Genomic DNA, 13,487 nt, shown 5'->3' on the forward strand with positions numbered 1-13,487 from the left:
TTTTGCGCTCCGTCAAGCCGTTGGTTTGAGGGTGATATGATATGGAATGTCGAAAATGCGACGCACACAAACGGAGAAGCTCTTCCAAAACATCTGCCATAAACTGGCGACCTCGATCACTCATTATCGCTCGCGGATGTCCATGGCGGAGGATGACAGAACGAAGCAAGAACAGGGACACGTGGTGAGCGGTGGCTAAAGGAAGAGCTGACGTTTCGCAGTAGCGGGTGAGATAGTCGGCACAAACCACGATCCAACGATTTCCGTCGGAAAACTTCGGGAAGAAACCCACGATTCCGACTTTCTCAAATGCACCATGTGGTGGAGTGACAGGATGCAGCAGGCCCTGTGGCGTGGACGTAGGACGTTTGTGTCGTTGGCACTCAGTGCAGCTCGCCACATATCGCTCAGTCGTCTGGCGCATTTTTGGCCAAAAAAAAAAACCGGTCGCGGGCACGATGGAGCGTTCGTGCAGAGCCCAGGTGACCGGAAGTGGGGTCGTCGTGCGTGGCACGCAGGATGCACGAGCGGTAGCTCTCGGGAACCACAAGTAGAAATTTCGTGCTGATGCTTGAGTAAGCCTTTTTGTACACAAGGTCATCACGGAGACAAAATGGGCTAGGAGCAGTGGAATCCCGCGCCGCCGCAAGCAGTGGCTCGAGGTTTATGTCAGTCTCTTGCGCAGTGCGCAGAACCAAGGCGTCGGGAACCTCGGGCACGACGGTGGCGATGCAGCGATCAAAATCAGCAGTCAAATTCGGTCGAAGGAAGGGGGAGACGTGAAAGACAGTCTGAATCGGCGTGTTTGCATCCTCTCTTGTACGAAACAGTGGAGCCTTACTCCTCCAGACAAAGGGCCCATCGTGCCAGACGAGCAGATGAATCACGAAGGTTGCCGAGCCAACACAGGGCGTGGTGGTCCGTCACAACCATAAAATGGCGTCCATATAGGTAACACCGAAACCGTTGAACAGCGAAAACTACAGCGAGACACTCTTGCTCCGTAACAGTGTAGTGTTACGTTTGGCCACCGACAAGTGTGTCATCTGACGCGGCCACCGCATAGCAACAGGCAGAACAGCGAGCGGATCGGCCATTTCGGCGCCGTCCATCGGCCGCCCAACGCTTCCTCCCGCGGGCAAGTCTCGACGTGATCTTGCCACGCGCCAAACGTGTGTGCGTGCGTGTGTGTGCAAACGCTAGCCAAGCCCGGAGCTCGGGGGAGAGTGCGTCGCCCTCGCCCGTCTGCAGGAGGTGGAGGAGATGTGGTCGGACCACCTGCGATTGAGTCATATCCTCGTGCCCAAACATGCAGGGCTCTCCCTCTCCCTGTGAACTGGCAAGCCTATAAAAAGCAGCGGCAGACTCCGCTGAGACAGACTATTTTGGAAGGCGTCGCTGTGACGACACTAGACACCAGCTGTGTGAGCGTGTCTGTATTCTCTCCGGGTCAGCTTCTCTGCCCGTTCCTTCATGATGTTTTAGTAATGGTTGTTTCGTTAGAAGACGCCTCGTCTTTGCTGGGACCATTGATGCCGTCCGCCGAGCCACGGAGCCACCAGGCCAACGCTACCGAGGGGCGCGCAAGCCCGCATGTAATAACTGCTGGCAGCGGTGCGATACCCAGGCGCAAGCCCAAACCTAATAGTAGTTACGCTCAGGTTTGCTGAGGGAACGGCTTGCATACGCATTAACATGCTCGCCGGTTGTCTAATGTTGCACAAGCACAGCGCCAACACCAATTCCACTTGCATCAGTGTGAACTTCTGTCGGAGCGGATGGGTTGAAGTGCCATAGTATATGGGATGTGACGTAAGCAGAAACTTTAGCTGGCGGGAAGACGCGTCACAGACTGAGGTCCAGTCGAAAGGGACGCCCTTTTGTAGAAGGGACGCCAGAGGGTAGGCGACAACGGCAAACCTTGGGATGAATCGTCGAAAGAACACAGCACCAGAAAACTGTGGAGCTCCTTTTGTGTCTGGGGCCGTTGGAATGCTGCAACTGCTGCAGTCTTTTGTGGATCTGGCCAAACTCCATCGCGGTCGATGAGATCTCCGAGTACCAGCGCTTGACTTTCGCCAAAACGGCACTTTTTAGGATTCAGGACAAGGCCAGCCTTCTGCAGGCAATCTAAAACAATAGCGAGTCGCGAGTTATGTTCAGTAAACGTCCGACCACAAATAACAACATCGTCTAAATAGCACATGCAGATTTCCCACTTGAGGCCACGAAGTATTGCGTCCATAAACCTTTCAAATGTGACCGGCGAATTGCATAGGCCGAAGGGCATGACATTAAACTCAAATAAGCCGTCCGGCGTAACAAATGCAGTTTTTTCCTTGTCAGCAGGGTCCCTCCGAATCTGCCAATACCCCGATCGCAAATCAACTGGAGAGATAAGACGCGGAGAAAATGCAATCTATGGTATCGTAGATGCGCGGGAGAGGATACACATCCTTTTTAGTGATGGAGTTGAGGCGACGATAGTCGATGCAGAACCTCCATGTTCCGTCTTTTATCTTTACCAATATCACGGGAGCAGCCCAAGGACTGGAGGGTTCCTATATTACGCCCCTGTTCAACATGTCTTGGACTTGCTCGCTGATGATCTTACGCTCTGATGTCGACACACGGTACGGCTTTTGACGGATCGGATGGGCAGATCCCGTGTCAATCCTATGGCGTGCGCGAGACAGAGTAAAACGCTGCGAGCCGGTGACGTGCTGAGAAAGATGAAGACGTGCTGAGACAATATGCTCATCAAGATCTGGCGTTGCTAGGCGGAACAAGCTTCTGGTCAGCGGGCGAGTGAGAAGCGGGGTTGTCGGGTGAAGAAGTAACGAGAGCCACATAATTCGGTATAGCTGCGCTACGTGAAGCTAGTTTCAAGCCCTCTGGAAAAAACAACCGGTTCCAGTGAGCACTTTATAGTCCACTGTCCGGTACGGCGCTCTTTCACACAAACCAAACAATGCGGCACTAACACATTTTTCGCACTGTGAATGAAGAGGCATCACAGAAGCCTCAAATGAGTCGTTAATGGCACGGGAGCTGGACACCTGGACGCACACTGCAGAATGTGGCGACAACGACTTCATCACACACACACAAAACGTCTTCATAATTTGACCACTCTTCCAAAAGTTCACGAGGAAGAAAACCACTAACATTTAGCGCTCCCCTCCGGCAATCAACGGTAGCGCCGCATATATGCAGGAAGTCAATTCCCAAGATTACGTGGCGGGGCAGTACTGCAAACTCTACCGGAAATACTGTGCCTCCCAAAGAAAATTTAACGCTGCACCCCCCAACCGGATACAATACCTCTCCACTCACTCCATAAAAATTAGCAGTTTTATCCCAAATAAACATGACTTTGTTCTTCAAAAGATTCTTAAATTCGAAACTCATAACTGATACTGTAGCGCCAGTGTCTACCAACGCCACTGTAAACAAACCGTCAACAACTACATTACCCTTGTTCTTTAACATGTGCGCAGACGGAGGAATACTAGGTAGCAGCGTACATTGTCCAGCGACTTCACCTCCATCGGCCGAGCTGGCTAGTTTTTCTGCAAGGGGGCGGAGACCGGCACCGTGGTGACGGGGAACGGTGCACACGAAATGACGGAGGTGGTGTCACACTACGGGCAGACGCTGGAGAATGGCTGCGGAACCCTTCGTTTTGCAAACGGCCCCTCCGGGCAGGATGTTCTGGCCAATAGGTGTCGATGTAGGGCTGGAGAATTGGACGACGCGTCGGTTCGATGCTGTCGGGGGATTCCTGAACGATGCGTGCCAATTGCATAGCGGGTAATGTGACCCGTGACACCACACCGGTAGCACACCGGAATAGGGCGACCAAAAGGGGCGTGTCAGCTGGTTCTTGCATAGTAGGATGTGACTAATATCCAGATGGTAATTCTGGGACGATGTAGCTGTCCTGCGATGTACGATTGGTGTAAGAGCGAGGATCTCTGCGTTGAGGGTAAGAGAATTGTTGGTAACTTGTCGGGCCTTGGTCGCGGGGTGTACAGGTTGTCGCGGCAAGCGAAGTCGGTAACATTCGAGGACATCGGTGTATACGCACCCCCATAGGTTGGAAGAGCATATACGTCACCTTTCGAAGCCAATGGGCCGGGCAGGCTGCTCATGTCGGCACATCTCATCGCGAACAATTTCACGGATGGCGCGCAGGAGGCTTTGAGATGACAGTTCTTCAATACTAGCCACTGTAGTGACATTTGCGAGCCGTCCAAAGTTCGGTGTAATGCGGAGAGTCTTTAGGGTCTCGAATGTTTGACAGTGTCAGATAGCGTCAGAGACTGAACTCGTTGCCCTTGGCAATGAGGAAGTGGTAGACGTCTTCCGCAAGGCCCTTGAGCAGATGGCCTACTTTATCGTCCTGAGTCATCCTTCTGTTGACGATCTTGCATAACTTGAGTATGGCCTCGATGTAGGTGGTGCAAGTTTCTCCTTCTGCTGAACCCTCTGAGCAAGTGTCTGCTCAGCCTGTTTCTTCTTTGCAGCTAGGTCACCGAAACATTCCTTGATTGCTTCGACAAAACTGTCCCAATTTGTCAGGGAGTCCTAGTGATTCTCACACCATATCAAGGCGGTTTGCGTCAAGAAGAAGACAATGTTCGCTAGTTTAGTCACCCAATACCAGAGGTTAGAGCGGCTCACACGTTCATAATGAGCAAGCCAGTCATCAATATCTTCCCCTGCTTGGCGGGCAAAGGAACGAGTTTCGCGAAACGATAGCGTCGCATTCGTTGTGGTCGGCGGCACATCGCCAGACGGTGGTAGAGGGTCCCGTATTGATGTTCGGGGCTGCTCGGTAGCCTTCTGCATTCTTGCTGACAAGGGTGGGAGACCTGCGAAGCGACGGCTCCGACGAAGCTCCAGTGGTTGAGGATGCGTCTTGAGGGTAGTCGTACTCAGCACCTGACCACCAACTTGTTACGACGGGGGTTTGACGTCGGAGCGCTGCCGTCGTAACGCTGATCAACAGGACGATAGGGCAGGGAGCTCAGATGGTCAACGGCAGCGCGTCCGGCACGAGAGTCTTTTCCAACGTCTTTCTCCTTCACTTGTTCTGTCAGCTTCATCTTATCCGGGACTGTCACAATATAAAGCCGCGCTCTAACCAAAGCGTATGAACGTGCCTGCGTGGCCTAGAGGTAACGTAAGGGCAGGCTGATTCTGCTATCACATTCACATACGAAAGGAAACGTCCAGTTAGCATGTCAGCTGCCATGCTGGTGACTGTCCGCTCACAACGCCTAATTTTCGGTGAATTTGACGTATCGCAATTATAAATCCATCGCATCCCAACAGATTGAGGTCGGCATTCTGTCTGATTTGTCCAAGTGCGCGTGTCTGCGATGCGACGCATACTTGTCGAAAGCAGCCTCGCCCTGCCTTGACCAGATCTCCACTGCCGCGGTGTCGTCTTCGCTTTGTCCGGGCAGCGGGTTGGGATGGGCCGCATGTGACACTGTGTTGTGCCCTCGCAGGTGCTGTTCGTGTGCAAGGGCGTCGGGGTGACGATTCCAATGCGGCCTCCAGGTAAGAGCTCTGTGCTGATTTGTACCGCAGACTGTCAATATCTGTGCACATTCTGAGCTGCATTCTCGAGGAGTATCTTTGAATGTTGGCATGTTTCGTGCATGGTGCTGCACTCCTCTTCCGACTGCACAGCTCCAACGTTTTGAAGCCTGTGCACATGATGCAATCATTTTTCAGCAGCTCTGACGTAATATCTGGAATATGGTAGAGCATCCCCTTCACATTCGGGAGGTCCAGGTTCGATCCCAGGTGCCTCCGGATACGCACCGGTTTCCAATGGGATTTCCCCCGGCCTGGTGCTCGGCTCTTCTGTGGTGAAATTCTTGGGAAAAGGGGCCCTGGACCAAGACCATTGGTTCAAAAATAAATAAACACGCCGGCACACATGGGCTTCTGCAGCACAAGGCGGACTTATGGTTGTCCGATGGCGGAACGAATCGGTAGCCCGTCGGCGCAACTATTTGGGCCGTGACCCCCTTTCCCAAGCATTTCACCCCAGAGGAGCCGAGCACCAGACCGGGGAAATATTGTACCCTTTGGAAACCGGTGGATGCCCGGCGGAACCAGGATCGAACCTGGTACCTCCCGAATTTGAGGCGGATGCTCTATGACAAGGCCACGCTTCATTTTTTTCATCGAAGTCAAAATATACGGTATATACACAGGAACCGTCAGCCGTATTTGACTGACGTATTCTGGCACAAGGCCACGCTTCTATGTCTATGTTTGTGTCTGTCTGTACGCGTCTAATTGCTCTACCACAAGGCCGCTTTTTATGTGTCCAGTCTTTCAAAAGCGCAACGATGTTTGACGAGAGCAATACATTCCGCAAACTTGAAGTGCTTTGCTTTACTCAGATAAAAGGGAGACACTGAAAGCGCTTCTGACTACGACCCTTCATGTTCCAAACTTGTATTCTCACACCCTGAATCCACGGAAAGCTCAAATATTTTTTATGGAAAACACATGATCGTACTACAGTAGGGACAGGCGTGAAATTGAAAATGATGGTGAGCTGGGAATGCCGGTCACTGATGAAGGTGCCCTCTTAGACAAACGTATTCTCCAAGCGTTTGCTGTTTGGTAAAGCCAAGCATCCTAAAGGGTAAAAAATATAAACGCTCGAATTATGCCTACGGTATCAGCTGTGCTGAGCGCAGCCTGCATCGCCTGCTTTTAATGCCATAGCGTTAACGGCCCCGTGTCGCAGAAAAGTCGGTGTCGTCGTCGGCGGCCGCCGTCCCGCGTCGTCCGGCGTTGGCCGCGAGCGAAAAATCCCAGAAGCATTAATAAATAAAAACGAGTAGGAAAAATCGCCGACCTGAGGAATCGAACGTGGGCCTCCGGGGTGCGAGACGAGCACGCTAACCACTCCGCCACGCCAGTTTTTTTTTTTTCTTTATTGCATGGAAAAAACTCCGTAAAAAGGAACAACTCCACTTACTTAAACATGTCCATGTCTAAAGTTACCGGGCTGCTTAATACGAGCCCGTCGTATCCCCAGCCCGACAATGCACAATCAGAACATCAAAAGTCTGGGAGACATACACATGCGTCTAGATACGGCATCCAGTTTGGACGTTCTTCACGTGCAGCATATACACTTCTCACCAAAGCACACTGCTCCCGAAACACGGATTTGGACGATCTTGGTGGCTCTGCATGCCTGTCGATCATGCGGCTTTTCCAAAGGCTGAACAGTCCCATCAACACAAATAGATCGTAAGGCACGACAGAGTTTTTGTCAGGAGGCAAAAATCTAATTGTATAAGGCGTAATTTCAATGTCCTTTTTAAGAGTTCTTTGTAGTATGTCCCAAAAGAACATAGCATCACGGCACAGAATAAAGCAATGATCAATTGTCTCAGGCATGTTACAGAGACGACAATTTATCGACCAGGGCACAAACATCTCCTTATTGTGAAGAAATGTCTTGACAGGCAACGTCTCTGTATGTAATTTGAAAAAGAACGTTTTTGCAGCTGCCTGAATGCACATTTGCCTAACACGCTTTAGAACAGTGGTGTCCAAAAACCCCAGATAAGGCTGCCGATACAACGGTGTAGGGAACAAAGACTCAGTGAGAGCCTGGGTCATCTGCTTTCTCGAGAAGCTATACAGGTAATCTACAGAGAAACGCACAGTGAGAAAATTGAAAGTGTCAGCAACCTCCTTAAGGAATCCCCATAAACGCCCCTCACGAGCCTGCCCAGTTGGTGCGAATAAGTAAGGCAAATGTGGACTAAGACGCCTAATGAGCACAGTTAAAAGAAACGGATGGTTTGCCGATTTGAAAAAGAAAAAACGGGAGACAAGTTGATGCACAAACAAGTGAACAAGGCCCACTCCACCAGACTCTAAGGGAAGAAACAAGTTGTCACGCCGCATGGGCTCCCATTGAGAGCGCCACACAAATGTTGCAAATATTCTGTGCATAACTTGTACTTTGCTCCTCGCACAATGCAGGACTTGAAGGACATACGCAAGCTTTGCAAACAAAAATATGTTACAGACCTGTGCCCTAGCAAACACTGAGAGTTTCCTACCCATCCAAGCCTGCGTTTGTCGCCGCATAGGTACGATTTGTGAATCCCAGTAGGCTGCGCTGTTACGAACTTGGTGCAGCGGAACCCCTAGGTACTGAAGAGGACTACAGTCCCAGCATATGCCTCCAAACTGGCTTGGTCTAGTGCCCCAGTGTCCCAACCAAAAACCTTTGGATTTATCTAAATTAAGGGCCGCGCCTGATACATCGCAGAACTGTTCAGTCAAGTGTAAAGCCTCAAGTACGCTCTTTTTGTCAGAACAAAAGAGGGCGATATCGTCCGCGTAAGCTAAAATCTTAACTTCACATTGAGCCAGAGAGAAACCACGGATGGCTGCACTGTTAATTACACTGAGACAGAGGGGTTCCAGATATAAGCCAAACAACAGTGGAGACAGTGGACATCCTTGACGAACAGATGATTGATCTGGCGAAGGCGTTTGATAAAGTTCGGCACAATTTCTTGTTCGCGGTCTTGGAGAATGCAAACATTGGTGACGTTTTGCTCAAAGGCATAAGGCTGTGCTATATGAACTCGTATACAAGACTAATTGTTAATCAGGAGCTCACGAAACCAATACCACTGGAATCTCCGCCACGCCAGTTTTTTTTTCTAACATGGTATTTATTATACAGAAAGGGTTAGGTATACAGACTATTTACAATTCCTTCAGCCATTGCTGAGATGCACAACAGAAGACACAACTTTTTAAAAGGCAGGCAAAAATAAGCACGGTGTCACCAGCGGAAACCAATCAGGTTGAAAGTCATTTTTATCATAAGTGTCCTTCAGTTGCAGCATCATTCTGCTAAAATGGAGTCTAGGTGGAACAACAGGTTCAGCGTTGCGATCCGACATGCGTGTCTTCCACAAGCTATGAAGTCCAATAAGGAAAAACATGTCATATGGTTCGTAATCATATTGTGTAACAGCAAGATACCGCACACTGTACGAATTTAGAACAAAGTCTTTCTTTAGAGTTCTTTGCAGCACATCCCAAAAAAGAATTGCGTCTTTGCAATTAATGAAACAGTGCTCAATTGTTTCGGGCACATCACACAGATGGCAGTTTACAGAAGATACAAAAATATTTTTTCTATGGAGCCATGTGTTAACAGGTAGAGCTTCGGTGTGTAATTTAAAGAAAAATGTTTTCGTGCAAGGAGAAATTTGCATTTTGCGCACCCTTTTTAACACATCATGACCCTTAAAGCCAAAGTATAAAGAACGATACAGTGGTGGCGGAAAAAGCATTGCTACCAAATCCTTGTATAGTATCTTGCGCGAAACAGAATGTAAGTACTAATTCGAGAATCGTACTGTCAAAAAACTCACCGAAGCATAAACTTCCTGCATAAATCCTAGTAACTGCGGGCGATCAGTAAAATCTAAAGAAACCACTAAGTCGGGAAGCACTCATGAAATTAACTTGTAGGAATGCTCTAATAATACACTTCTTTAAGGGAAATTTCTGAGACAAGACCGCAACCAATACACGCGCCTTTGTCCATTTCAAACCATCCAACTGGCGTGGCGGATAATCGGTCGTGATTGTTCACATCCGATTATCCGCCACGCCAGTTGGATGGCTTGAAATGGACAAAGGCGCGTCTATTGATTGCGGTCGTCTCAGAAATTTCCCTTAAAGAAGTGTATTGTGGCGTATAATAATAATTATGAGCATGTAAATTACAGAATTACAGAAGACGCAGTTAAGCGAGCGGCAAATTACTTTTCCGCTGTACTTCCTCTTCGCTTGGCGTGCACGTAGCGCCATCATGCACGGAATAAGATAGACAGGGCCTCCGAGATCTTCAACGCGCCGGCTCGAATCGGCAACGATGTTTCCGACGAACTACGACTGCAACTTGAGGCCCGCGCGTTTCGGCTGGCAGCGCTTCTACGTCAGAATCACGTTTCAGAACAAGTAATTACCAGTCATGCTTTGGACGAGTTAACGAGTGTTGTATCATGTGGACTACGTCTTTGTGTCACTCAAAAGCGCGACAAGCAAATGAGTAGACGATGCGAACGGGGCGCGATAACGCTATCGCGTTCCATTCCTAAAGGCGAAGCTTAAGCGTCCTCCAAATATTTGTGCTTGCTTACCGCGTTATCTGAAGAACGAGAAATAACATTTACTCAACTGAGGTGTTTTGGAATCATATTCTTCAAAAGGTGTTTACTGTGCATATACTCCTTTGCTCTAAGTATCGGTTACCTGTAAACTACTCGAAAAAGGCTGAGGGGTTATGATGCTCGGCTACTGACGCGGAGTACCCGGCTTCTGATGCGGCGTTTCGACGAAGCGCAAAGGTGCAGTGTGCTTCGCCGTGTGAGTGGACCCAGGTGTTTCAAATTATTCCGAAACATTCCACTACGGGACCTCTTTCTTTTTCCTCCCTTTCCTTAGGGTGCGGTTCAGGTGTCCACTGCCAATTTAGACAGACACTGCGCCTTTGCTTTCATAAAAAACACAGTTTTTGCAAGAGGAAAGGCAATCTATCTAGAGGCGGTAGCAAATACGAAGCTCATCTTTACACTGTAAAAACAAGAACACCTTTTTTGGGCTTTTGTCTAATGCAAAACGCCCTTACACCCTGAGTCTAGGGTTTTCGCGCAATTGGAAATCACCTCTTGCATGCCAAAGGGGTGCTTTGGTTGGAGATTATGCCTTAGGGTGTTACGGGCAAGCAATATCACCTAACATGCTGGGGGTATATGGCTGCGTAACTTCGTAGCACTGTGCACTGGTGTGCCAGTCGCAAAAGCGGACGTGCAAGGAGGGAGATTAAGAATGAAAATGATTGATGGTGAGAGGCAATCAATAAAAGTTATAGACATTGATAGAGGTAATGACTAATGCTAATGACTAATAATGGTTAATAATGACTAAAATGATTTGTAATGACCAGTATATCAAACTATGACATGTAATGACCGCAATTGATTAGAAATGAGTAAAAGTGCTTAGAGATGTGTGGTAATGACTATAATAGCTAGGCATGACTCATTATTACTGCTAATGACTACGAAATGACCAATATGTGAAAGGATGACATGTAATGACCACTGCTGATTCTAAATGAGTAACCTGCTTAGTTTTGAGTGGTAAGGGCTACAGTGACTACGCAGGCAGACTCATCATGACTGGGAAACGAGCAATTTATCAAACGACGACTTGAAATGACGAACTGTGGCAAACGATGAGAGGCAAATGATAGGACAAGGGTAGGCTTTCGCCGTCCTCCGCTTAAGAGACACCTAAGAGGCCCTAAAATTTTATCTGCTGAGCTCGCTTCAGACAAAGGCAGTAGCGAGGGGTGGAAATGCACTCGCTTCCTCTGAAATGAAAGCGGCGTTGAGGTTAAAAAGTCCAGATGCTGAGGCATAATGCCCTATCAGCTGCCATTGAATTTGCTACAAAGGCAGCAGATTGGACTTGTTGGTGATTAATTATAGGTTAACAGTGCAAACAACGTGACGGGAACACAGGAGAAGAGGACGGCACAACCGCGCTAGTTGTGTCGTCCTCTTTTCCTGTGTTCCCGTCACGTTGTTTAACCTATTTAGTTACCAGGGAGCTGGCCAGTGAACTAGGATTTTTAACGATGTGTTGTGAAGCAGATGAACACAATGAGGTAGCACCAGAAGCTGTTCTCGCAGGTTATGTTGCGAGGACACATCAGAAAACGATACGAAGCATTTTGTTTTTATATAAGCATACAATTTGTTCTAAATTTTGCCGCGCTAGTCTGAGTGATCTTGCAAGCAAAGGAGCCTGTGCATACAACATTTACTTATACTCTTGAGACTGTTTGAGCCGATGCGATAAACTGTAGAGCCACGTTCCACAGTAAATCCGGCGCCCGCTCTGTCGGCGGAAAGTCGGAAAAATACCTCTCTGGTAAGAGGCACATTCGTTAGTTATATGGCCAGACACCTTTGGCGCAATGAGAACACATGACATGTTCAATGTGGCAGCAGCTGCCAAATCAGAGAGAGTCAATAAGATGTAAGGGTGAAATGGAAATTATTGAAAGTGGGACCCTTAGATCACAAGTCAGGCACACTATACTACTATAGGGCACGTTCGCACGGCTTCAGTAAAGATGGGCTTTATATAGATATATGTGTAGGGTGCTATTTCATATACTGCGGTGGCTTAAGGCTGCATTCTAATGATATGCGACAGAGGCAGTAATTACGGCATACGGTGAATAAGCAGGTAGCCAAGAAAGAGCGGGTACTCTAACGAGGCTCTGCAAGGAAATTTAAGAACCCCAAGTTTTGTTTATCATACCACGTTGTTGCTCAATTTATGCGATATTTGGTAATGGTTTTGAGGCGACATTTCAGTCGTGCAAAAGCCTGTTGCAGGAAATACGAGTCAACTGGACCAGTTACAGGTTGATGAAAACCAAGGGCAATGGAGGCTTGATGTACCCCGCAAAGGAAATAATCAAGCTTTGTCAGCTTACGAGCACCTTCATTAACAAGATGATAAAGTCTGAAGAGGTCCGGCGAAGTATCAAGCTGTGTAAACTTTTGGTTTTATCATTAATTTCTCACTGTACACAGTACCTGCAGCTAATCTATGAAAACAGTGATCGTGCCCATGCTGAGGTGCTATACAAGATATTGTTAAGTTGCGGCACCCACTGATAGCGAGCTGGGCTGGAAATGTCAACTCAACAGTGGAGCGACATTTATGGCTATGGCATAAACCTCTCTCATGAAAGGTTTTACATCTGCGATTGGTAATTTTCTTCCTTTTTTGTGTGGCCATTTAATAAGCGTACTCGGCTGCTCGCTGAATCTCAGCTGCAGTTGCGCTCTGAAGCGTGAACATTCTCGTGATCGCAACTAAGAGTTTCACAACAGGAACACTCGATGTGTGTTCTTCCATTGAAAACTACAAACCAGCAAAAATTGTACGGGTTTGCGAGCAGCAAATAAAAATAGTAATAAAAACTTTCGGCGCATATACGTAGCATCTTGAGGCAGACCGGCTCTATGAAGCGCGCTTAGTTCCGTCATGCAAAAGGCGGGAAGCCATCACGGATAGCCTTCTGGCGTAAAAGGTTTAAGGTCTCCAACTGAGTCGAAGATCCCAGGTTTTCATGTAGATTTAACTTAATAAACATCTTCATATTTCCAATGTAACATTTGTCAGAATGAGATAAAAAGGTTGGTTACATGTCGCATTTTCACAGAGGTTGCTCACAGTAGGACAATATATTTTTATTGGATAGCGCTGTAATCTTAGAACAGGTTGACATCAATTTGTGTATAAAAGCTGTATGCAGGAATGAGTAAATGGTATGAAAATGGCACACGGAATTCGCGATATAGTTAAGTGGGTTATGC

At 48.2% G+C, this 13,487-nt stretch overlaps 1 protein-coding gene across 1 annotated transcript in view; it reads left to right on the plus strand.

The window, feature by feature from the left end:
* LOC146206869 (uncharacterized) overlaps nucleotides 1–13,487 on the plus strand; it is a 155,362-nt gene that overhangs the window by 98,205 nt on the left and 43,670 nt on the right. The window contains exon 3 of the mRNA XM_084575857.1: nucleotides 5,520–5,571. Coding sequence (XP_084431983.1) covers nucleotides 5,520–5,571 — 52 coding nt within the window. The remainder of the gene's footprint in view (nucleotides 1–5,519; nucleotides 5,572–13,487) is intronic.

This window comes from Amblyomma maculatum, chromosome 1 (genome assembly GCF_055883805.1).
Source record: "Amblyomma maculatum isolate TAMU_Amacu chromosome 1, ASM5588380v1, whole genome shotgun sequence".
In the NCBI taxonomy this organism is placed as follows: domain Eukaryota; kingdom Metazoa; phylum Arthropoda; class Arachnida; order Ixodida; family Ixodidae; genus Amblyomma; species Amblyomma maculatum.